The following is a 26,494-nucleotide window of genomic DNA, read 5'->3' on the forward strand; positions in this document are numbered from 1 at the left end:
GAATGAATGATTCACAGGATTTGAGTTGTTTTCTTTAACCTGTTTTTGTTTCTTTTTTGCCCCGTAGGATACATAAAAGAAAGCTTAGGAAAGCTGTACTGTCCTACATAGGGAAAGTTGAGCCTGCACTATCTGCGGAGTAGTGAGTAAAGGATAGACTTGCAGGATATATATTATCAATGTATATTATTCATGTCTTGCTATATGGTTCCTCTGCATAAAGGTATTTGTATATAGGTACTGGTGGTCTCTAGCTAGCATTGAGTAATTTGTAGTAATTCTACCTCTTATCCTCGCTTTGTGTAATATTGATTGTGTCATAAAAAGTATCTATGAGTACAGTATGTATGTATAAACACATGCATGTGCACACAGCATGCCACAAGTTTACAATTTTCTTTTACACAGATCCCTCTGAAAACACCTAACACCTATGTATAAAAGAATAAAGTAACTATTTTCTCCCTAAAACATAGGTTAAACATTAATGTGCATCTCCTGTGATGGTCAAGTCGGGTCAAACACTTCCACCAGTCTCCACAGTTCCCAGTTTGCCCATACATGAGCCTCTTCAAGCCCCCTGAGGTCTTTCAACCTGCAGACATTTAAACCTTGAAAACCCTGCTGCTGAGTCACTGGCGCCCCCTGCTGGTGACTCTGATGGACTACCACATTGTTGTCCAATCAAGTCTCGTAATTCCAACATACACGAAAAAAAAGTTCAATTTGCGCAATTAAATCAAATAAAACTGAGATGAAAGCAGTATGAAAATGTATGTTTATGTAGCTCAAAACATTTACCCAATTTACTCTAATAACGTTTATGTAATAGCTGTTAATAAAACCGCTGTACTTCAAATTTGTTGAATTTACTTTGATAAAGTTGAGGTATTTACTGACAAGAAATGTTATGTATTTCAAATGGTTTGATGCTCACCTACAGGGCTGCAAAATCAGTCTCATCTTTGGAAAACCTACTTGTTTGAAATTGCCTGTCGATGAGTTAAACTGCTTTATTAGTGCTTTTTTCTTGTTTTATTTGCTTTGTCTTTTATTCGGTTTTGTAAAGCACTTTATAACTGTGCTTTCAAATGTGCTATATAAATAAAGTTAATTATTATTATCATTATTATTACTATTGATTTGAAATATTAATCATATTTATTGACAGTAGTGACATAAATGTTTTAAAAGGAAATTCAACATGTTGATGCTCATTAATATACTGTATGTGAAATACATTGAATTTAGTTAAAGACATAAACTGTATTAAAGAAAATTAGGTAAATTCTATGAGCTATAGTTACATACATTTTCATAGTCTAATCATCCTTTTTTTTATTCAGTTTAATTACAGTTTGGTTTTTGACTAAGCTGGATAAAATTGTATATATAATTGGAACACGTGAACCTAACATTAACTACCTAAAATCTGCAGAGCTTTTCAGGACTGCTACAAAATGATGTATATGCAAAGCTGAGGGGGTCACATTAGCACCAAGACACAAAAATACAACTACATCAATTATTTCAACTACAAACAATATAAATCAATTGAAAAGCCAATATAATGTTTTTAGACATATCTGAAAGCGGAACGAACGAACAGCTGGCTCACTTCCGCTGTCGGAAGGTAATAGTGTGACATCCACCGGAAGTAAACAGCAGAGGCGGGAACAGTTAGTTGCATGAACGTGTTGAATTAGCTGGAAAACGACAGTCGCAGAACAGATAGTGCTTTATTTTGTAACAAAGCAACAATGTCTTCAGCAGAGTATCTGAGAGAGTTTGTTAATGAGAGACTAACTGCTGCTGCTCAAGAAATACTCCGAGTTTTTCATAAAACTATCATCGAGTATGAAGAAGAGATCGACCGTCAGAGGAGGCTGTTGGCTGTCGTTTTGAAACCTGAAATAAGGCTACACAGGATAGGTGTGTAAAATGTGATAGTTTAAACATGCTGGTGCTAATGTGCACGTGTGTCTACTATCATAGTAGTATCTTGTCCCTTCTGCTGTGTGTCCCTCCAGAGCTCCCACAGCAACATGTGTGTAAGGAGGAGGAGGTTCTCTCTGAGCAGCAGCTCTGTATTGAGGAGAGGAACTCCAGTGTGGAGCAAGAGGAGCCAGAGCCTCCACAGATTAAAGAGGAAGAGGAGGAAGAGCATGGGACAAACGCCTCAAAGTTGATTCCTCCTTATGAGGACAAAGACCACAGTGAAGATCAGCCTCTGTACTTCAGTCCTGATGATGCTCTCAGTGCAGCAGAGGAGGAAGTGGAGTTCAGCGCACCAGGTTCAAGCCCTGTGGTGTCAGAAGAATACAGTTACCACCCGCTCCTCTCTCACAGCTCTCCTGAAGCTGAGAGCCAAGATCAGGAAGACGGCGAACATGGAGACTTCAGAGCAACTAGTGACGCAGAACCAAAACCAAAACCAAAGAAAAGACGTCACAAAAGCAAAAATCATGATAACACTGCAAACAATTCAAACATGTCCGGCGTTTACCGTCATGCTCACACAGGGGAAAAGTCCTTCAAATGTGAAAAATGTGGGAAACACTTTAATATTAAGTTAAAATTGCGGAGACACATGAGAGTCCACACAGCTGAGAGGCCACATTCCTGCACAATATGTGGAAAAAAATTTATGTATAATAGCCAGTTGTTGATACACATCAGCACACACAGTAAAGAGAGGCCGTTTACATGCAAAACTTGTGGGAGAGCTTTCAAGCACAGCTGTGATTTGAAAAACCACAGGGTCAGAGTCCTGACAGGTGACAAGCCCATCCTCTGCAAGTTCTGCGGGAAAAGATTCTGTGTGATTTCAGCGTTGCAAAGGCACACGAGTATCCACTCAGGTGAGAAGCCGTATTCTTGCAAAATATGTGGAAAAGATTTTGGATATAATAGTCACTTGTCGGCCCATGTGAGAAGAGCTCACACTGGTGAGAAACCGAACTCTTGCAAGTTCTGCGGGAAAAGTTTCTGTGCGAGTACCGTATTGAAAAGGCACGAGAGTATCCACACAGGTCAGAAGCCGTATTCTTGCAAAATATGTGGAAAAGATTTCGGATATAAAAGTCACTTGTTGGCCCACATGAGAACACACAGAAATGAGAGAAAGTTTACATGTAACACATGTGGGCAAGCTTTCAGACGTATCTATGAGCTGACAGTCCACATGAGAAGAGCTCACACTGGTGAGAAACCATACTCTTGCGAGGTCTGCAGGAAAACATTTTGTGATGTTTCAGTATTGAAAAGGCATATTAGCATCCACACAGGTGACAAGCTGTACACATGTAAAACATGTGGGAAAGATTTCAGACAGAATAGTGACTTGTGGGTCCACATGAGGAGTCACACAGGCGGGAAGCCGTTTACGTGCCCGACATGTGGGCAAGCTTTCAGACGTGACTATGAACTGTCAGTCCACATGAGAAGAGTCCACGCTGATGGGAAGCCGTACCTTTGCAACACCTGTGGGAAAATTTTTGTTTCAGTGATTGAGTTGGAAAGGCATGTAAGCGTTCATACAGACCAGTAGTATTCCATTTGAACTGACACAAGTGATGAGCCACATCATGACAGCGGTAAATAACAGAGCATCAATGAACACAGGAGAAACCATTGAGTTGAAACTCTTGTGGAGACGTGTTCACTAACTGAAGGAAACAAGCTTTTGCATTTGAAACATATCCTTAACTGATTATAACATGTTTTCAATAAAGATGAGATGTAAATATATCTTGCTGTAAAGTTTTGCTTCACGTGACTGTATTGCTTACATTTTTGTTTTGGGAATATTTCTTGAGTATTTCTGCGAAATAACTGTAATCTCCCATATAAAGGAAAATGTTAGTGTCAATGAGAGTGCACAGTGGTGGCCGTTATACGAAAGGTGTGATGTGGATGAATGATTCTTGTGTCAGCTTGTGTGGATAACTGCATTTGTCAGATGTTGGAATTTTTTTGATGCAATTGTTAATGAATTATATGTATTTGAAATACGTATAATTTATTATCAGTAATCACATAATATTAGTTGAAGTAAATTGGGCAAATTCTATGAACTCTAGTTACATAAATTCTCAGTGTGTTCATGCCAGTTTGATTTAATTCCTTTTTTTTTTTTTACTCAGATGAAAAGATATTCTTTTTGTGATTTAAATATGAAAACGCGACAGACCAAATAATTAATTCTGCAAAGAGTTCTGCACTGAGATCATAACTGGGGACACCTCTCAGATCTTCTGATTTCTCTTTATTGATTTGCTCATGGAGTAAAGTCACAGCTCGAGCATCTGATGCTCCAAAACCCACTGGACTTGTTATCATACACAGAACTGCAACAGATATGAAGGTTCCCCCACAGACCTCAATACTGCTGTAAGTCAGTGATGGTGGAGTTGATCAGAGCTTTTAAAGACAGGCACAAAATGATGTATTAACAAAGCTGTGGGAGCCACATTAGAATCAAGACACCAAAATCCAATTATATTGATTATTTCAATCACAAACAACGGAACGAACGGAACAGCGAGCTCACTTCCGCTGTCGGAACTTCAAAGGGTGACACCCACCGGAAGTAAACAATACGAGCGCTAACTGTTAGCATGTATATTTTGAATTAGCTGGAAAACGACAGTCGCAGCACAGATAGTGATTTGTATTGCGACTAAGCAACAATGTCTTCAGCTGAGTATCTGAGAGAGTTTGTTAATGAGAGACTAACTGCTGCTGCTCAAGAAATATTCGGAGTTTTTCATAAAACTATCGTCGAGTATGAAGAAGAGATCGACCGTCAGAGGAGGCTGTTGATGAACATCGTTTGGGAGCCCCCAAAAAAGTCACACAGCAAGGGTGATTAAAGCTCATTCATTTCAATATTTTTTAATAATTGGCTGGCATGTCTGTGTTATTTTCCTCTCCACCATCACAGTAGTATCTTGTCCCTTCTGCTGTGTGTCCCTCCAGAGCTCCCACAGCAACATGTGTGTAAGGAGGAGGAGGTTCTCTCTGAGCAGCAGCTCTGTATTGAGGAGAGGAACTCCAGTGTGGACCAAGAGGAGCCAGAGCCTCCACAGATTAAAGAGGAAGAGGAGGAAGAGCATGGGACTGACGCCTCCATGTTGATTCCTCCTTATGAGGACAAAGACCACAGTGAAGATCAGCCTCTGAACTTCAGTCCTGATGATGCTCTCAGTGCAGCAGAGGAGGAATCAGAGTTCAGCGCACCAGGTTCAAGCCCTGTGGTGTCAGAACCAAAACCAAAGAAAAGACTTCACAAAAGCAAAAATCATGATAACACTGCAAACAACCCGAACATATCAGACTTTTACCGTCATGCTCACACAGGTGAAAAGTCCTTCAGATGTGAAAAATGTGGGAAAGACTTTAATTTTAAGTCAACGTTGTGGAAACACATGAGAGTCCACACAGCCGAGAGGCCACATTCCTGCACAATATGTGGAAAAGATTTTATATATAATAGCCAGTTGTTGAAACACATCAGCACACACAGGGGTGAGAGGCCGTTTACATGCAAAACCTGTGGGAGAGCTTTCAAACACAGCTGTGATTTGAAAAACCACAGGGTCAGAGTCCAGACGAGTGACAAGCCCATCCTCTGCAAGTTCTGCGGGAAAAGATTCTGTGCGATTTCAGTGTTGAAAAAGCATGAGAGAATCCACACAGGTGAGACACCATATAGTTGTAAAACATGTGGAAAAGATTTCAAACTTAATAAAGACTTGTTGGCCCACATGGTAACACACACAGACGAGAGGCTTTTTACATGCAAAACGTGTGGGGAGGATTTCAAACGCAACTATGAGCTGACAGTCCACATGAGAAGAGCTCACACTGGTGAGAAACCATACTCTTGCAAGTTCTGCAGGAAAAGATTTTGTGACGTTTCAGTATTGAAAAGGCATATTAGCATCCACACAGGTGAGAAGCTGTACACTTGTAAAACATGTGGGAAAGATTTCAGACAGAATAGTGACTTGTGGGTCCACATGAGGAGTCACACAGGTAAGAAACTGTACACTTGTAAAACGTGTGGGAGAGATTTTGGATATAACAGTCATTTGTTGGCCCACATGAGAACACACACAGGCGAGAAGCCGTTTACGTGCCAGACATGTGGGCAAGCTTTCATACGTAACTATGATTTGTCAGTCCACATGAGAAGAGTCCATGCTGATGAGAAGCCATACCTTTGCAACACCTGTGGGAACATTTTTGTTTCGATAATTGAATTGGAAAGGCATGTAAGCGTTCATACAGACCAGTAGTATTCAATTTGGACTGACACAAGTGAGGAGCCACATCATGGCAGCACTAAAATACCAGAGCAACAAACACAGGAGAAACCATTGAGTTGAAACTCTTGTGGAGACGTGTTCACTAACTGAATGAAACATACTTTTGCTGTTGCTACATCTCCTTCAAGAGATAGTTCAGTATTTTTTAAGTGTGGTTGTATGGGGTTCTTATCCATAATCACTGTGCTACATACACTAGATGTCTGTCAGTATGCCCCCAGATTGGAGAAAAAAGCAACACAGTCCAACACAGAGGCCAAGCAATGTACTGCTCTGAAGGAGTCAAACACAAAACGTAAAAAAAGCCCCACCTAAAACAAATCTATATCAGTTTAAGTGTATGCTATACTGACAGTATTTTCACTGCTTTGTCTTACCTTTCCTTTAGACAGCCTGTTTCAATGGGGAACACCTTCAATTCCCCATCTGTGCTCTCGTCAAAGCCACCAGACTCCATTGAGAAAAATAGTCACTTTAGCTCACTGCACACAGGAGTGTCTGGACTACTGCTGCCTCTATCACTTAGTCTGTTTGTGCTATTGTGTGACTTTGGTGAGTCTGAACTAACCCTTATAAATGCTGAGGTCACACAATAACACAAACAGACTAACCGTTTGCGACAGCAGTAGACCAGCAGCTCCTGTGTTCAGCGATGTTAAATCACTGTTTTTCTTAGTGGGGTCTGGCTTTGAAGAGAGCGCTTTAACAGCTTCATTTCTCACTGGAAATTACTGTCTGTCATTAAAATATAGCATACACTTAAACTGATTCATTCATTCATTCAGTCATCTTCTAACCGCTTCATCCTCTTGAGGGTCGCGGGGGGGCTGGAGCCTATCCCAGCTGACATCGGGCGAGAGGCAGGGTACACCCTGGACAGGTCGCCAGACTCACTTAAACTGATATTAATTTTATTTTAATTGGGACTTCTTTTAAATACATTTTGTCACTGACCCCTCCACAGCAGGTCATTGCGTAGCTTCTGTCAGACTCCAGCCTGCTTCTCCAAACTAGTGGCGTGCTGACTGACATCTACTGTACGTAATGCACTCACTATGGATAAATACCCCATAATAATAATAATACCACCACATAAAAACAGACAATCGTCTATGTACAAAAATACAATCAATAAATTCAATATATATGTTAAAAAGACAAGACATACCCAACACTACATTATGCAAGTTCACAATACAATCCCATTTGCAAAAATCTGAACTATCCCTTTAACTTGTAAAATGCTTTCAATAAAGATGTGATGTCAGTATATCTTGCTGTAAAATTTGCTTCACGTGACTGCACTGCTTACATTTCTGCTGAATATTTCTTGACTATTTCTGCGAAATAACTAATTACCTCAATAAAGGAAAATATTAGTATCAGTGTGAGTGCACAGTGGTGGCTGTTGTAATAATGGTGTGATATGGATGAGTGGTTCTAGTGTCAGCTTGTGTGGATAACTGCATTTGTCAGATGTCGGAATTTTTTTGATGCAACTATTGTCAGATTATTTCAAATATGACATTACATAAATATATACAAAATGCACTCTTTATATGTCAAATGACATTTTAAAAACACAAAATTTAGTAACAGTAATTACATAAACTTTATTGAAGTAAATTGGGGAAATTCTATGAGCTATAATTACATAAATTCTCAGTGTATTCATGCAAGTTTTATTTAATTAAATTATTTAAATGTTATCTTTTTTATTGTTAATGAATTTCAGATTATTTCAAATATATTTTATAATTATATACAAACAAAATAAATATGAAAATATGCATTATGTGTATGTCCAATAAGACATTTGAAATACACTGAATTTAGTAATAGGAATTACATCAAATTAATTGAAGTAAATTAGGGAAACTATGAGCTATAGTTACAGAAATTCTCTGTGTACCCATCTCAGTTTTATTTGATTTAATTACATAAGTGGTAGTGTTTTATTTTGACTTAATTGAAGATGAATATATATGTAACTGAAATATATAAACCTGACAAAATAGACCAAATAACTAGCCTGAGATTTGCACTGAGATCATAACTGGGGACACCACTCTGAGCTTCCGATTTTTCTCTACTAACTTGCTCGAGCATCTGATGCTCCAAAACCCACTGGACTTGTTATCATACACAGAACTGCAGCAGATATGAAGGTTCCCCCACAAACCTCAATACTGCTGTTAGTCAGTGATGCTGGAGTTGATCAGGGCTTTGAAAGACAGGCACAAAATAATGTATTAACAAAGCTGTGGGAACCACATTAGAATCAAGACACCAAAATCCAACTGTATCGATTATTTCAATCACAAGCAATATTAATCAATTCAAATGCAGCCAATATACAACACATTAGGACTGTTTTTGAATATATTTGAAAGCGGAACGAACGGAACAGCGAGCTCACTTCCGCTGTCGGAACTTCACAGGGTGACATCCACCGGAAGTAAACAATACGAGCGCTAACTGTTAGCATGTATATTTTGAATTAGCTGGAAAACGACAGTCGCAGCGCAGATAGTGATTTGTATTGCGACTAAGCAACAATGTCTTCAGCTGAGTATCTGAGAGAGTTTGTTAATGAGAGACTAACTGCTGCTGCTCAAGAAATATTCCGAGTTTTTCATAAAACCATTGTCGAGTATGAAGAAGAGATCAATCGTCAGAGGAGACTGTTGATGAATATCGTTTGGGAACCCCAAATAAAGTTACACAGCAAGGGTGTGTAAAGAATATTGCTTTTAATAACATAAAATGGAGGAAATCGATTTATATAGAATCCCAGTTTTACTAATTTGCTGGCATGTCTGCATTATTTTCCTCTCCACCATCACAGTAGTATCTTGTTCCTTTTGTTGTGTGTCCCTCCAGAGCTCCCACAGCAACATGTGTGTAAGGAGGAGGAGGTTCTCTCTGAGCAGCAGCTCTGTATTGAGGAGAGGAACTCCAGGGTGGACCAAGAGGAGCCAGAGCCTCCACAGATTAAAGAGGAAGAGGAGGAACTCTGCACCAGTCAGGAGGGAGAGCAGCTTGTACTGAAGCAGGAGACTGATGCCTCCATGTTGACTCCTGCTCATGAGGAAAGAGACCACAGTGAAGATCAAACTCTCAACTTCAATTCCGACGACACTCTGAGTGCAGCAGAGGAGGAGTTTGAAATTGACGTATCAGTTACAAGCCCAGCTGTATCAGAAGCATACAGTGACCACCAGCTCCTCTCTCACCACTCTCCTGAAGCTGAGAGCCAAGATCAGAGAGGAGACAAACATGGAGACTCGGGATCAACTAGAAATGCAGAACCAAAGAAAAGACGTCACAAAAGCAGAAGTCAGGGCAACAATGACAACAACTCTGACTTGACTGAGATTAAATCCTTTAAGTGTGAAAAATGTGGCAGCGAGTTTAAGTATAAATCAGCCTTGTGGAAGCACCTGAGAATACACCCAGATGAGGAGCCATATTCTTGCAAAACATGTGGAAAAGAGTTCACGTATAACAGCAGCTTGTTGGCCCACATGAGCACACACAGGGTTGAGAGGCCATTCACATGCAAAACATGTGGGAGAGCTTTCAAACACAACGGTATGTTGAAAGTCCACATGAGAAGAGCCCACACAGGAGAGAAGCAGAACCTCTGCAAGTTCTGCGGTAAAAGATTCTCCGCGATGTCAGTGCTGAAAAGGCATGAGAGAATCCACACAGGGGAGAAACCGTATAGTTGTAAAACATGTGGGAAAGATTTCAGACTTAAAAGTGAGTTGTTGGTCCACATGAGAGTCCACACTGGTGAGAAACCGTATACTTGCGAAACGTGCGGGAAAGACTTTGGATATAACAGTCACTTGTTGGCCCACATGAGAACACACACAGGTGAGAGGCCGTTTACGTGCCAGACATGTGGGGAAGATTTCAGACGTAATTATGAATTAACAGTCCACATGAGAAGAGCCCACACTAATGAGAAGCCGTACCTTTGCAACACCTGTGGGAAAAGCTTCTGTGACTTGTTTGTATTGAAAAGGCATGTGAGAATCCACACAGGCGATAAGCCATATACCTGTAAAACATGTGGGAAAGATTTCAGACGTAATAGTGACTTGCTGGTCCACACGAGAATCCACACGGGCGAGAAGCCGTTTACCTGTAAAACATGCGGGAAAGATTTCAGACGTAACTATGAATTGACAGTCCACATGAGACGAGCCCACAGTGATGAGGAGCCATTCCTTTGTAAGACCTGCGGGGAAAGATTTGACTCAGAGTCTGAATTGGAAAGTCATATAAGTGTGCATACAGACAAGTAGTATCCCACTGGAAGTGAGGAGGAGCCACATAATTGCAGCACTTCTTATCACATACTTTAAAAAATACCAGAGGTTCAATATACAGGGTTCCCACAGTCATGGAAAACCTGGAAGAGTCATAGAAATTTCACTAAGTCTTTTTTCCATGCCTGGAAAGGTCATGGAATTAGCAAAATTCTTGAAAGTTTTGAAAAGTCATGGAATTTATTGTTTGTAATGAAATTGTTACAATAATCTCTCATGGATAATCTTCCACATTATTTAACGTAACGGCAAATTTATTGTGTTTAGCTGTTCAGGGTGGGAGTCACCATGATACCATATTATCATGTAGGGGTGGGCGATGTGGCCCTAAAATAATATCACAATGTTTCAGGGTATTTGTGCGATAACAATATTCTTGACAGTATGACAAATTAGTAAAACAGTATTTTAATTATTCATTTAAGAACATGGAATTGCAACAAAATAACTAAAGTATGAAAGTGTGTGTGAACCCTGATGCGCACAGGAGAAACCATGGAGTTGAAACGTGTTCACCAAATGAATAAAACATACTTTTGCAGTCACTACATCTCCTTAGCTGAATATATCATGTTTTCAATAAAGATGAGATGTTGATATCTTGCTGTAAAATTTCCTTTCACATGACTATATTGCTTTTTTCTGTTTGGTAAGTATTTCTTTGAAACAACTGTAATCTACCAAATAAAGGAAAATGTTAGCACTAATGGTATTATCTGACTGACTGATTCTTGTGTTGACTTGTGTGAATAATAACATTTGCCAGATGTCGAAATGCTTTTTATGTAATTACAGTTCGTAAATTCTATGAATTACCAACATATTCAAAATATACAGAATTTATTAACAGTAGTTACATAAACTTGAAGGTAAATTTAAGGAAACTCTGTGAGCTATTGTTACATAAACTCTCATAATTTATGAACTCAGTTTGATTTAATTACATAAATTATTTCTTTGGTTTTTGACCTAAATGGATGGAAAGTCTATATGAAATTGAAAGATGAAAACCTGACAAAACATAAAATAATTATTTTGAGTGCTGCACTGAGATCACAGCTGGAGATGTCACTTCTCTTTTAACTGTTATTATTGCTTCAGGTAATCTGTACAAAAAGAACACAGCACATGGGCAAACAGTAATGAAAAGAACAAGTAGGTGAGGTAAAGTAAGACATACATTTTAATTCAATTGTATATACTTTATTAATCCCCAAGGGGAAATTCAATTTCCCACAATTTTTTAACTGGTTTGCCTGATGAAGGTCTACCCAAACATCATAAATCAATTATTTATTGCAAGTTAGACAGTGTGCGGAGTCCTTTTTGCAACTTTTTGGTCTTATCTCTCCAACTCACCTGTCTTGTTTTAATAAATGTGCTAAGTGTTTCCTTTGCCCACAATATTTAACTAAAAACAAATCAATGGTAAGATCAATAATAACAGTAAAATAGATAAGTAAGCAAAATTACATTGAAATAAATTCAATAATATTTAAAATAATTAAGTTGATAAACTAAATCAAGGGGGAGACCTTAACCGGGCACATGGAGGGTTGTTAAAGTAGTCCAAGAAGGGCTGCTACGCCTTATGGTATTTTTTAATATGTCCCTGACTGTGATATCTCAGCTCCTCTAGCTTTAGCTGTGCCGTCACCTCTCTGACCCAGGAGATATCACCTCTAATTTCTTTACTGACTTTCTCATGGAGCATCTTATGATGTCACAGCTCCAGTATTTTATGTTCTAAAATCCCCTGTACTTGTTCTCATACACAGAATTGCAACAGGCATCAAACAGAACAAAAACACAAAGTCAACTTATTCCCCCAAACCTCAGTAATGCTGAAACTGAGATGAGCTTGTCAAGACTGGCACAAAAAGATGCCTTTAACTAAGCTATGTGAGGCAGAGATGGGTGCCACGTTAGAATAAACCCATCAAAATCCAACTAGACTTATTATTTCAACTACAAACAATATTATATAATTGAAAAAGCAGTTAACATCCATCACATCAGCAGTGTTATGGACATTATCTGAAAGCGGAACGAACGGAACGCCTGGCTCACTTCCGCTGTCGGAACTTTGGAGTGTGACATCACGCGGAAGTAAACAAGTAGGAGCTAGTACTTGTCAAATTAGCTGGAATGCGGCAGTCGCGGCGCAGATAATTATTTAATTAGTAACAAAGCAACAATGTCTTCAGCAGAGTATCTGAGAGAGTTTGTTAATGAGAGACTAACTGCTGCTGCTCAAGAAATACTCCGAGTTTTTCAGAAAACTATCGTCGAGTATGAAGAAGAGATTGACCGTCAGAGGAAAATGTTGATGAATATCGTGTGGGAACCCCGAATTAAGTTGCACAGTACGGGTGTGTAAAGTGTGTTAATTTTCATAGGTTAAAGTGCAGGATTTCAACTTAAATATAACCTCAGTTTTTATACTGGTACTAAATTACTGCCATGTCTGCATCTTCTTCTCCACCATCACAGTAGTATCTTGTCCCTTCTGCTGTGTGTCCCTCCAGAGCTCCCACAGCAACATGTGTGTAAGGAGGAGGAGGTTCTCTCTGAGCAGCAGCTCTGTATTGAGGAGAGGAACTCCAGTGTGGACCAAGAGGAGCCAGAGCCTCCACAGATTAAAGAGGAAGAGGAGGAAGAGCATGGGACTGACGCCTCCATGTTGATTCCTCCTTATGAGGACAGTGACCACGATGAAGATCAGAACCTGAACTTCAATTCTGACGACACTCTGAGTGCAGCAGAGGAGGAGTTTCAGGTCGATGTATCAGGTATAAGCCCCGTGGTATCAGAAGAGCACAGTTACCACCAGCTCCTCTCTCACAACTCTCCTGCAGCTGAGAACCAACATCAGAGAGGAGACAAACATGGAGACTCGGGATCGACTAGAAACGCAGAACCAAAACCAAAGAAAAGACGTCACAAAAGCAGAGGTTACAGTAGCACTGTGAACAACTCTAACTTGTCAGAGATTCACCGTAATACTCACACAGGTAAAAAGACTTTCAAATGTGAAAAGTGTGGGAATGAGTTTAAGTATAGGGCAGCATTTTGGAAACACCTGAGAGTCCACACAGGTGAGAAGCCATACTCTTGCAAAATATGTGGAAAAGGTTTTATATATAACAGCGGCTTGTTGGCCCACATGAGAATACACACAGGTGAGAAGCCATTTACATGCAAAACATGTGGGAGGGCGTTCAAACACAACGGTGAGTTGAAAATCCACACAAGAAGAGCCCACACTGGTGAGAAGCCGTACCTTTGCAAGTTTTGTGGGGAGAGATTCTGCGACATGTTGTCATTGAAAAGGCACACGAGTATCCACACAGGTCAGAAGCCATATTCTTGCAAAATATGTGGGAAAGATTTCGGATATAATAGTCACTTGTTGGCACACGTGAGAACGCACACAGATGAGAGGCAGTTTATATGTAACACATGTGGGGAAGCTTTCAGACGTAACTATGAGCTGACAGTCCACATGAGAAGAGCCCACACAGGTGAGAAGCCATACCTTTGCAAGTTCTGTGGGAAAAGTTTCTGTGAGATGTCAGTGTTGAAAAGGCACGTGAGAATCCACACAGGTGAGCGGCCTTATACCTGTCAGACATGTGGGAAAGATTTCAGACTTCATAGTGGCTTGACAGTCCACATGAGAATCCACACCGGCGACAATCCGTATTCCTGCAAAATATGTGGGAAAGATTTTGGATATAACAGTGACTTTAAAAGCCACATGAGAATCCACACGGGTGAGAAACCATATTCATGCAAAACGTGTGGACGAGAGTTCAGACGTCGTGACGGCTTGCTGCTCCACACGAGAATCCACACAGGTGAGAAGCCGTTCACCTGTAAAACATGTGGTAAAGATTTCAGACGGAACTATGAATTGACAGTCCACATGAAAAGAGCCCACGCTGACGAGGAGGCGCATCTTTGCCAGACCTGCGGGGAAAGATTTGTTTCAGTGTCTGAACTGCAAAGTCATACAAGCGTGCACACAGACACGTAGTTTTCTGTTGTAACACATACAAGTGAGAACCCCAATAACTGCAGCACTTGGGGATTTTTTTTCTCAAATCACATACTTGGAAAAGAAAAAAAAATCCAAGGGAACATTTGCAGGAGAAACCGTTGAGCTGAACCTCCTGCGGAGACGTGTTCACCAACTGAATGAAACACTTTTGCCACATCTGTTACTTCATACAGTTTATTTCCCACAAAGTTGAGACGTCAATATCTTGCTGTAAAATTTTGCTTCACATGAATGTTACATTTCTGTTGGCTCAATATTTTATGTTTGAAACAACTGTAATCTCCCAAATAAAGTAAACTGCACAGTGGCGGCTGTTACACTGATGGTGTGATTTGGATGACTTATGTTGTGTTGGCTTGTGTGGATTTGTCAGATGTCAGAATTTTTTATGTCACAACTGCTTATAAATATTATGTATTTCAAATATATTGATGAACATTGCAGCAGATATCAGACACATGGTCATCTTTTTGGCAACGATTTGGTCGCCATAGATGGGTGCTACATTAAAATCAGACCACCAAAATCCAAATACATTGATTATTTATTTAACAGTATTACTTAGTTCATATGCAAGAAGGGTGACTGGATGCCAACCAACCTGATGAAATGGGACAAAGAGCATAGCTAGCTAGCCGGACAGATAGGTAGGATAGATTGCCAATAATGCTGAAGTTGATCACACCTGTTCAAGATAGAGATGTACTAATACCACTTTTTCCTTCCCGATACAGATTCCGATCCCTGAACCTTAGGTATCTGCTGATACCGAGTACCGATCCGATACCAGCGCGTAAAATAAAAATGGATGGGATATGTATGAATTGTATGTCTCAACTCCTAAAACTCTATGTAAAATATTAAGAAAGAAATACATAATAGTAGAATAAATGCCATGAAACTTTTTTTTAAATTATTATTATTATCCAGTGTTGACACAGATCAAGACACAGGTTAAAGTGCAGCCACACACTTTGGTAAAAAAGACATTTTAAAGGCTACAGTAGAATGCTTTTTAAACTGGGAACTGCCCATTGGTTCGACAGCCCATTGTTCCGACCATATTAAACTCATTGTTCCGAAGTTCGTTCTGAAATCGTCATGATGCCCTGTGGTTAAGGTCTGGTTATGTTTAGGCACAAAAACCACTTGGTTAGGGTCAGGAAAAGATCACGGTGTGGGTTAAAATGAAAAAGAAAGTGACAAACACGTAAGCCGTGAGCCTGCTCCGCCTCAAGCCGGTCGCGGCGCACCATACGCCCGCTGCGAGCCGTTCAGCACCGCGGACAGTCGGACTAATGGGATGTCAAACCAATGGGCTGTCGAACCAATGACATGGACCCAAATAAACTCCGCTCCGTTTCCGTTTTGTTTGCCTGTAGCGTGCATATGCGTAATGACATGAGGCATTACGTGGAGTTATTGGATTGGTCATAGGCTGCACTCGCCGATACCGATACCGTATTTTAGCAAGTACTGAAGGCATTTCCGATACTGGTATCGGTATCGGTACAACTCTAGTTCAAGACTGGCACAAAATGATGCCTTGAACAAAGCTATGGGAGCCACAGACAGACAGATGTAGAATTAAGCCAGCATGTTCCAACTATATCGACTATTTCAGCTATAAACAATATTATTCAGTTAAAAAGCAGCCAATATCAAACTCACTAACACTGTGTTTGAACATAGTTGAAAGCGGAACGAACAGAACGCTTAGCTCACGTCCGCTGTCGGAACGCGACAGTGTGACTCCACCGGAAGTAAACACTACCGGCGCTAACTGTTAGCTGCATGAACGTGTTGAATTAGCTGGAAAACGACAGTCGCAGCACAGATAGTGATTTATTTTGTAATAAAGCAACAATGTCTTCAGCAGAGTATCTGAGAGAGTTTGTTAATGAGAGACTAACTGCTGCTGCTCAAGAAATACTCGGAGTTTTTCATAAAACTATCGTCAAGTACGAAGAAGAGATCGACCGTCAGAGGAGGCTGTTGGATGTCGTTTGGAAACCTGAAATAAGGCTACACAGGATAGGTGTGTACAACTTTAAAGGTCTATAAAACTTACAGAGGAGTATGGCTTTGAATTATTAGTTGTATTTATTTGCTCAAATGTGTGTTTCTCCACCATTTCTTTTTTTCTTTAACCTTTATTTAACCAGGAAGATCCCATTGAGATTAACAACCTCTTTTTCAAGGGAGACCTGGCCAAGATAGGCAGCAGCACGTACGAGGGACAGTTACAAATTACACAGATAAAACACAAACAAATAGTATTGAATTTACAAGCAGATTATGAAAAACAAGTACATGTAGTGGAGTCAGCCTCAAGTATTCTTAGTTTGGATTTAAAGGTGCTCAAAGAAATTAACCCTGTTAGTTTCCAGTCATTTTGCAACATATTCCATGCTGAAGGTGCAGAGTAGACAAAAGCCTTTTTACCCAGTTCAGTACGGGCATATGGAACAGAAAGCAACAAGTAGTCTTGCGAACGAAAGGAGTAAGGACCAGCACTTCTCTGTGCAATTAAGGAACAAATGTAGGAAGGCAGTAGACCAAGTAATGCCTTATATATAAAAGTATACCAATGACTGAGCCTTCCAGTGGTCAGAGCAGCCCATCCAACCCGAGAGTATAACTCACAGAGGTGTGTCAATGGTTTACAATTACTAATAAACCTCAGAGAAGCGTGATAGACAGTGTCAACCATATGAAGACATTTAGCAGACGCATTCATATATAAAAGATCTCCATAATCCAACACTGGTAAAAAAGTAGCAGCAACAAGTCGCTTTTTTGCATTAAAAGAAAAACATAGCTTGTTTCGAAAGTAAAAACCCAGTTTTATCCTCAGCTTCTTCACTAGTTTCTCTATATGCGGCTTGAAATTGAGGGAGGCATCAATCAAAACACCCAGGTATTTATACTCGTGAACCACCTCTATTTCATTTCCCTCGAGAGTGGTCACTGAGGGGATAATTTGTGGCCTCTTCCTAGAATTAGAGAACAGCATAAGCTTAGTCTTGTCTGCATTGAGAACAAGTTTCAGCTGAAGTAATGAGTGCTGGACAGCAACAAAGGCTTTCTGCAGGGATTCAATGGCCTGAACAAGAGTTGATCCACAGCAGTAATTGTGTCATCAGCATAGAAATGCAAATTAGCATTTGTCACATTTATACCCAAATCATTGATATAAATAATGAATAAAAGGGGACCTAATACAGAACCCTGCGGCACCCCCTTGTGGACAGTAACAATATCAGAACACAGGCCATCATATTTAATGCACTGAGTCCTATTACTGAGATAGTTGGTGAACCAAGTAACTGCTTGCTCCGAGAGTCCTGATTACAAGAGTCTAAGTTTTAAAATATCGTGGTCAACTGTGTCAAACGCTTTCGACAAATCAATAAAAAGAGATCACAGTAGTATTGTGTTCCCTTTGTTGTGTGTCCCTCCAGAGCTCCCACAGCAACATGTCTGTAAGGAGGGGGAGGTTCTCTCTGAGCAGCAGCTCTGTATTGAGGAGAGGAACTCCAGTGTGGACCAAGAGGAGCCAGAGCCTCCACAGATTAAAGAGGAAGAGGAGGAACTCTGCACCAGTCAGGAGGGAGAGCAGCTTGTACTGAAGCAGGAGACTGATGCCTCCATGTTGACTCCTGCTCATGAGGAAAGAGACCACAGTGAAGATCAGACTCTGAACTTCAGTCCTGATGACACTGTGAGCACAGCACACGAAGAGTCTGTAGGGAACATGCCAGTTATAAACTCTGTGCGATCAGAAGCATACAGTTACCACCAGCTCCTCTCTCACAACTCTCATGAAGCTGAGAGCCAAGATCAGAGAGGAGACAAACATGGAGACTCAGGAGCAACTAGCAATGCAGAACCAAAACCAAAGAGAAGTCGTCGCAAAAGCAGAAGACAAGACCACAGTGAAAACAACTCAGACTCATCAGAGATCCACCGTGATACCGACACAGGTGAGAAGTCTTTCAAATGTGAAAAATGTGGGAAAGACTTTAAGTTTCCGTCACTTTTGTGGAAACACGCGAGAGTCCACACAGGTGAGAAGCCGTGCCTTTGCAAGACCTGTGGGAAAAGATTCTGTGACCTGGCGGTTTTGAAAAGACACGAAAGAATCCACACAGGTGAGAAGCCATATACTTGTAAAACATGTGGGAAAGATTTCAGACTTAATAGTGACTTGTTGGTCCATGTGAGAACCCACACTGGAGAGAAGCCGTTCTCCTGCAAAACATGCGGGAAAGATTTCCCCTACAATAGCGAGTTAAAAATCCACATGAGAGTCCACACAGGTGAGAAACCATATTCTTGTAAAACATGTGGAAAAGGATTCAGACGTCGTGACGGCTTGCTGATCCACACGAGAATCCACACAGGTGAGAGGCCGTTTATTTGTAAAACATGTGGGAAAGATTTCAAACTTAAACATGAGTTAACAATCCACATGAGAAGAGCCCACACCGATGAGAAGCCGTACCTTTGCAACACCTGCGGGAAAAGGTTCTATGAGACGTCGGTATTAAACAGGCATTTGAGAATCCACACAGGTGAGAAGCCTTACACTTGTATAACATGTGGGAAAGATTTCAGATGGAACTATGCATTAACAGTCCACATGAAAAGAGCCCACACTGATAAGAACTCACACAAGTGAAGAGACACATAATGGCAGCATTTAAAGGAAAAGTTTTACTCAGATCACATACTTGAAAGAAATACCAGAGGACCAACATACGAAGGAGAAACCATTGAGCTGAAACTCCTGTGGAGACGTGTTCACTAACTGAATGAAACACTCGTGCAGGTGTTGCATCTCTGTAACAGAATATACATTGCTTTAAATAAATATGAGATGAATATCTTGCTGTAAAGTTTCCCTTCACGACTACATTGTTTTTATTTCCGTTTGGTAAGTGTTTATGTGAAACAACTGTAATCTACCAAATTACGGTAAATGTTAGTTTCACAGTGAGTGCGCAGACTTTAGATTGATGACGTGACAGCATTTGCCAGGTGTCAGATTTATTTTTACATGTAGTTACTGTTAATAAATTCCTTGTATTTAAAATGTGCTGGTTAACATCCATATTTTTTAAATACACGGTAAATACATGAACTCTATTAAAGCAAATAAGGTAAATTCTATGAGCATTAATTAAATAAATTCTCATTGTCTACTCACGTCAGTTTGATTTAATTACGTAAATGGTATTATTTGGTTTTTGACTCAGTTGGAGAGAAATTCTACAAGTAGCTGAAATAATTAAACCTCACAAAACGGACGATTTCTTTGAGTGTTGCACCGAAATCACGGCTGGAGATACCGCTTAGAGATTCTGATTTTTATACCTCTGTGCCAGCGATAGCTGTGGCTGGAGACGTTATTGTGGGTTGTGAGTATGTCTGTACGTCCATCCCATTCTTGTGAATGCAATATCTCAGCAATACCTTGAGAGGATCTCTTTAAATTTGGCACAAACGTCCAATTGGACTCAGCAATGAACTGATCAGACTTTGTTGGTCAAAGGTCAAGGTCATTATGATCTTGTGTCCATGTCATTCTTGTAAACGCGTTACCTCAAGAAAGCCTTGAGAGAATTTCCTCAAATTTGGCACAAACTAAACGATAAGATTTGGAAGGAGAAAGTGTGCAAAAATGTTGAATTAACTTTAGACACAGTTTTATACAATTTAAAACAGTGCATGGGCTATGCTACTCCAAAGACAGATTGCATTAGATTTTTCCTTCCTCTGTCATTGGTGTAAAGAGGCAGACGGGACATTAACACATTCTCTTTGGACATGTTGGACATTAACTTATCGGAAGAGTATTTTTGAATGTGTCCTAAATGCCTTTGAGAAGAACTGGGAACCTAACCCACTAGTTGATGCCCTTGGTGCCACAAGTGTTACCTTTGGCAACAAGTATGAAACTCAGGCTGTTTGATTTGGTATGGCTGTAGCAAGGAAACTTATTCTACTTATGTGGAAGTCAGACTATGCACCAACATATGATCTGTGGATAAGAGAGACCATGAATCTTTTGTATTTAGAAAGGTTAAGGTTTTCTAATGAGAATAAGATTCAATGGAGCCCTGTACTCGAGTATCTCAGGAGTAGTGGATTGTAATTGTCTGAGTAGCAATATACCCTCTATCATTGTGTATATGTATTTTATTTTACCAGTAATGTTGAAGTCCTACGATTTGTTTTTTGTTTTTCCACCTGTGAAGATATTTGTGACTGAGTTGTTAAAATGATGTACAGAGCATTTGTTTTACATTGAAAATCCTGAAATAAAGGTCAAATTTGGCACAAACAGCCACATGGACTCAATGACATGATTAGAACTTGGTGGTCAAAGGTCACTGTGATCTTGTGGCTGTGTCATTCTCATTAATGCAGTATGTTAAGAAGGTCTTAAGAGAATTTAATTAAATTTGGCACAAACGGCCACTTGGACTCAACAATGAACTGATTAGATTTTGCAAGTCAAGGGTCAAGGTCATTATGATCTTATATCCATGTCATTCTAATAAACGTGTTATCTCGAGAAAGCCTTGTGAGAATTTCCTCAAGTTTGGTACAAATGGCCACTTGGACTCAAGAATAAACTGCGTAGAATTTGCAGATTAAAGGTCAAATGTCACGTGACCTCAATAAACATGGTTTTAGCCGTAACTCAAGAACTCATGCGCTAATTATGACAAAATTTCACACAAATATCTAATCAACAGTGAAGTGATTAGAATTTGGTGGACGTTGGTCAAAGGTCACTGTGATCTTGTGTCTGTGTCATTCTTGTAAATGCGATATGTTAAGAAGGCCTTAAGGTAATTTCATTAAATTTGGCACAAACATCCACTAGGACTCAACAATGAACTGATTAGATTTTGCAAGTCAAAGGTCAAGGTCATTATGATCTTATATCCATGTCATTCTAATAAATGCGTTATCTCGAGAAAGCCTTGTGAGAATTTCCTCAAGTTTGGTACAAATGGCCACTTGGACTCAAGAAAGAACTGCGTAGAATTTGCAGATTAAAGGTCAAAGGTAACTGTGACCTCAATAAACATGTTTTTGGCCGTAACTCAAGACCTAATGCGCTAATTATGACAAAATTTCACACAAATGTCTAATCGGATAACACAATGAAGTGATGACATTTTAAATCCAAACAGTAAAGGGTCAACTTCATTGTGACATCATAATGTTCTGCAGAAACACTTTTCAGGCCATTATTCTGCATTATATCTCAGGAAGAGAAGGGTAGACATTTGGTCTGACACTGAATTGGTGACAGTAATCTCAGATGCCCACCTTGAAACTGTGCTGATTGTATAGATCTGTGCTGTTGGGGGAAATAATTTGTAGCTTTGTAACGGCAGCATCCATATATGAAGCATTGTCAACTGCAACTTACCTGTTGCATGGAGGCATACAACCGCAAGGCAGTAATTCTAGTTCTTAACTGGCCTGCTCATCTTTTAAGATCAAAACTTGGTGTTCAAAAATCCACTGTACATATCACACACAGATTTGCAGCAGATATCAGAGAGAAACTCAAGGTTGTTTCCCCCCAAACCTCAATATGGCTTATGTCTATGTTTATTTAATTTAGGAACGGACAGTGCACATTAATTAACATGATCACTTAAGTCACATAAATGTGCCAGATGTAGCCATACAGGCTAATTTTCATCTGCAGTCCCTGGCAGGTTGATGGTTTATGGGGATATAATAAAAAGAAATTAAAATAACACAAAAGCACAGATAAAAGCAGATTGATAGCATGTTCATAGAAGGGCACATAAGCACAGAGCAACATATAACCAAAGACAAAAGCACATAAGCAAAAACAACAAGACATAAGCACTATTGATAAAACAATGACAAAACCAAATAACCAAAAACATTAAGAACGCACTATAAAATAGTACAAAATAAAACACAAAGTAGACCAAAGCACACAGCCACAAACAAACACACAAAAGCACAAAACACATAAGCACAGTTAGCAAGACAGTGACATCGCCATAAAACCAATGCACATTAAGGCAAACGCACTATACAAAAGCACAGAAACAAGCCACCAAAAACCAACTGCATCTACTATTTCAACTTCAAACAATATTATTCAATTCAAATGAAACCAATTTGCACCGCACTAGGACTGTTTTTAACAGATTTGAAAGCGGAACGAACGGAACAGCCAGCTCACTTCCGCTGTCGGAACTTCACAGGGTGACATCCACCGGAAGTAAACAATACAAGCGCTAGTAGCGTTAGCTTTATGGATGTGTTGAATTAGATGGAAAACGACAGTCGCAGCGCGTTTGGTCACTTATTTTTGTAACAAAGCAACAATGTCTTCAGCTGAGTATCTGAGAGAGTTTGTTAATGAGAGACTAACTGCTGCTGCTCAAGAAATATTCGGAGTTTTTCATAAAACTATCATCGAGTACGAAGAAGAGATCGACCGTCAGAGGAGGCTGTTGGATGTCGTTTGGAAACCTGAAATAAGGCTACACAGGATAGGTGGGTAAAATGTGATAATTTTAAAACATGCTGGTGCTAATGTGCTCGTGTGTTTCTCTACCATCCCATTAGTATCCTAATAATTCTGCTGTGTGTCCCTCCAGAGCTCCCGCAGCAACATGTCTGTAAGGAGGGGGAGGTTCTCTCTGAGCAGCAGCTCTGTATTGAGGAGAGGAACTCCAGTGTGGAGCAAGAGGAGCCAGAGCCTCCACAGATTAAAGAGGAAGAGGAGGAACTCTGCAGCAGTCAGGAGGGAGAGCAGCTTGTACTGAAGCAGGAGACTGATGCCTCCATGTTGACTCCTGCTCATGAGGAAAGAGACCACAGTGAAGATCAGACTCTGAACTTCAGTCCTGATGATGCTCTAAGTGCAGCAGAGGAGGAGTTTGAGGTCAGCACACCAGGTATAAGCCCCGTGGTATCAGAAGAGCACAGTTACCACCAGCTCATCTACCACAACTCATTTGATTTTGAGAGCCGAGATCAGAGAGGAGACAAACATGGAGACTCAGAACCAAAACCAAAGAGAAGACATTACAGTAACAATGTCAGCAACTCAAACTTGTCAGAAATTCATCGTAATACTCATGCAGGTAAAAAGTCTTTCAAATGTGAAAAATGTGGGAACAGTTTTAAGTATAAATCAGTATTGTGGAAACACCTGAGAGTCCACACAGTTAAGAAGCCGTATTCTTGCAAAATGTGCGGAAAAGACTTTTTATATAGTAATCGCCTGTCAGCCCACATGAGATCACACACTGGTGAGAGGCAGTTTATATGTAACACATGTGGGGAAGCTTTTAAACGTAACTATGAGCTGACAGTCCACATGAGAAGAGCCCACACAGGTGAGAAGCCGTACCTTTGCAAGTTCTGTGGGAAAGGTTACTGTGAGATGTCAGTGTTAAACAGGCATGTGAGAATCCACACAGGTGAGAAACCCTATACTTGTAAAGCATGTGGGAAAGATTTCAGGCGTCATGGTGACTTGTTGGTGCACATGAAAACGCATACTGGTGAGAATCCATATACTTGTAAAATATGTGGGAAAGATTTCCCATATAACAGTGACTTCACGGTTCACATGAGAATCCACACAGGGGAGAGGCCGTATATTTGTAAAATATGTGGGAAGGATTTCAGACGTCCTGACGGCTTGCTGCTCCATATGAGAATTCACACAGGTGAGAAGCCGTTCACTTGCAAAATATGTGGAAAGGATTTCAGACGTAAGTGTGAAGTCACAGTCCACATGAAAAGAGCCCACAGTAGTGAGAAGCTGTATGTTTGCAACACCTGTGGGAAAACATTCTGCGACATGTTTGTATTGAAGAGACATATAAGCATCCACACAGGTGAGAAGCCATACACCTGTAATACATGTGGGAAAGATTTCAGACTTAATAGTGACTTGTTGGTTCACATGAGAATCCACACAGGTGAGAAGCCGTATACCTGCAAACTATGTGGAAAAGATTTTGGATACAATAGTGACTTGACAGTCCACATGAGAATCCACACAGGTGAGAGGCCATTTTCTTGCCAAACATGCGGGAAAGACTTCAGACGTAACGATAGCTTACTGCGCCACATGAAAATCCACACGGGTGAGAAGCCGTACTATTGCGAAACATGTGGGAAAGATTTCAGACGGAACTATGAACTGACAGTCCACATGAAGAGAGCCCACGCTGACGAGACACCGTACCTTTGCAAGACCTGTGGGGAAAGATTCCTCTCAGAGTCTGAATTGGAAAGTCATATCAGTGTGCATACAGACCAGTTGTTTCCTATTGACAGTGACACAAGTGAGGAGCCACATAATGGCAGCACTTGAAGGGAAAGTTTTACTGAAATCACGTACTTGGGGGGAAAAAAAAGCAGAAGATCATAACATGGGAGAAACCATAGAGTTGAGACGTAGTCACCAAATGAATAAAACACACTTTTGCAGTAGCTACATCTCCTTACCCGAATATATCATGTTTTTAATACAGATGAGATGTCGTTATCTTGTTGTAAAGTGTCCTTTCACATGACTGTATTACTTATATTTCAGTTGGCTAAATATTTCTCTGAGAAAACTGTAATCTGTCAAATAAAGGAAAATGTTACTTTCACATCGAGGGCTCAGAGGTGACTTATACTCATGGTGTAACGTGGATGAGTGTCAGCTTGTGTGGATAACATTATTTGCCAGATGTCAGAATTTTTTAAAATGTGATTAATGTTTTTAAATTCATTCAATTTTATAAATACATATAAAATTTTATAAATATAAAATATGCATTCTGTGCATGTTAAATATGACATTTGAAGTACACTGAATTTATTAACAGTCATTACATAATCGTTATTGAAGTAAATTGGGAAATTCTATGAGCTAGAGACTGACATTCTCCAGTCATATTTAATATGATAAAAAAAAATACCTAAAGTGACAAAAATACAAAGTGTCTTCACATGGCCTCCAGGAGACTGAGGCTACTTCCTGTTGATCATGTGACTTGTGTTATGTCCATAGACTGTATAAAATAAGTCATGTCCCAAATTTGTAGACAGGAATGTGTTAGGGTAACAGGACTGACTGAAAACCAGGGGACATGACTAAAAGGTGTATTTTAGCTAACACATTTTTAAGATAAAAGTAATTTTGGTCTAAATTGGAAACAGAGTCACAATAATACAAAAAAATCCTACAGGATTCACTAAATTTCATGGTGAAATATTGAGTTAAATGGTGGAGGCGGGGTACAATCCTATTTTTTCAGTTTTATATGTAGTTTTTCAGTACGGTTTTACATAACGTATATTTAAATTGCAATTCGGACAGTGCAGGACACTTTGCCTGATATGATGTATTAATTCAATAACCTGTCATGCATGTTTATGAATGAAATGTCCTCAGGATGGAAAAGGCAGAATGGCCCTTATCATACACAGAGTGGGAGCAGAAATCAGACAGAACAAATACAAGTTGATGTTTTTCCCCAAACCTCAAAACCACTGTCCCGTGACATAAGGTAGTTATGACGGGCCCCAGTGCACATTATTATGATGGAACCCAATAATCTACACTATCGTGCACATATCATCTGGTCACATGATCAGAGACCTGACATTGGATAACATAAACATACATATTACTCAGCAATCATCATTACATATCTGTATATGACAAAATAACCAAG

The 26,494-nt window shown here is 39.9% G+C and overlaps 2 protein-coding genes across 13 annotated transcripts; both read left to right on the forward strand.

Annotated features, from left to right (window-relative positions):
- The first annotated feature begins 1,656 nt into the window (after nucleotides 1–1,656).
- Nucleotides 1,657–25,417, forward strand: LOC125889960 (gastrula zinc finger protein XlCGF57.1-like). Of its 12 annotated transcripts, none has more exons than XM_049578269.1 (3): nucleotides 4,588–4,866; nucleotides 4,981–5,015; nucleotides 23,443–25,417. In XM_049578269.1, the coding sequence occupies exons 1-3, from the start codon at nucleotides 4,692–4,694 to the stop codon at nucleotides 25,138–25,140; spliced, it is 1,908 nt and encodes a 635-aa protein (XP_049434226.1). In that variant the 5' UTR covers nucleotides 4,588–4,691; the 3' UTR covers nucleotides 25,141–25,417. The 12 variants fall into 12 exon arrangements, with proteins under 12 accessions (XP_049434232.1, XP_049434236.1, XP_049434230.1 ...); XM_049578270.1 differs by lacking the exon at nucleotides 4,981–5,015 and adding an exon at nucleotides 9,216–9,250; XM_049578271.1 differs by lacking the exon at nucleotides 4,981–5,015 and adding an exon at nucleotides 13,201–13,235.
- On the forward strand, nucleotides 16,505–21,467 carry LOC125889961 (zinc finger protein 501-like). The gene is made up of 2 exons (XM_049578281.1): nucleotides 16,505–16,773; nucleotides 18,200–21,467. Exons 1-2 carry the CDS (start codon nucleotides 16,602–16,604, stop codon nucleotides 19,417–19,419), a joined length of 1,392 nt encoding a protein of 463 aa, XP_049434238.1. The 5' UTR covers nucleotides 16,505–16,601; the 3' UTR covers nucleotides 19,420–21,467.
- Nucleotides 25,418–26,494: the final 1,077 nt, after the last annotated feature.

This window comes from Epinephelus fuscoguttatus, linkage group LG6 (genome assembly GCF_011397635.1).
Source record: "Epinephelus fuscoguttatus linkage group LG6, E.fuscoguttatus.final_Chr_v1".
NCBI lineage: Eukaryota > Metazoa > Chordata > Actinopteri > Perciformes > Serranidae > Epinephelus > Epinephelus fuscoguttatus.

What these genes read in the sequence shown, in the direction of transcription:
- LOC125889961 (XM_049578281.1), top strand. Translation starts at nt 16,602, where the DNA reads ATGTCTTCAGCAGAGTATCTGAGAGAGTTTGTTAATGAGAGACTAACT. An exon ending in AATAAGGCTACACAGGATAG is followed by an intron (nt 16,774 to 18,199) that starts GTGTGTACAACT and finishes GTGTCCCTCCAG; the next exon opens with AGCTCCCACAGCAACATGTC.
- LOC125889960 (XM_049578269.1), top strand. Translation starts at nt 4,692, where the DNA reads ATGTCTTCAGCTGAGTATCTGAGAGAGTTTGTTAATGAGAGACTAACT. An exon ending in AAAAAAGTCACACAGCAAGG is followed by an intron (nt 4,867 to 4,980) that starts GTGATTAAAGCT and finishes GTGTCCCTCCAG; the next exon opens with AGCTCCCACAGCAACATGTG. An exon ending in ATGTGTGTAAGGAGGAGGAG is followed by an intron (nt 5,016 to 23,442) that starts GTTCTCTCTGAG and finishes AAGGAGGGGGAG; the next exon opens with GTTCTCTCTGAGCAGCAGCT.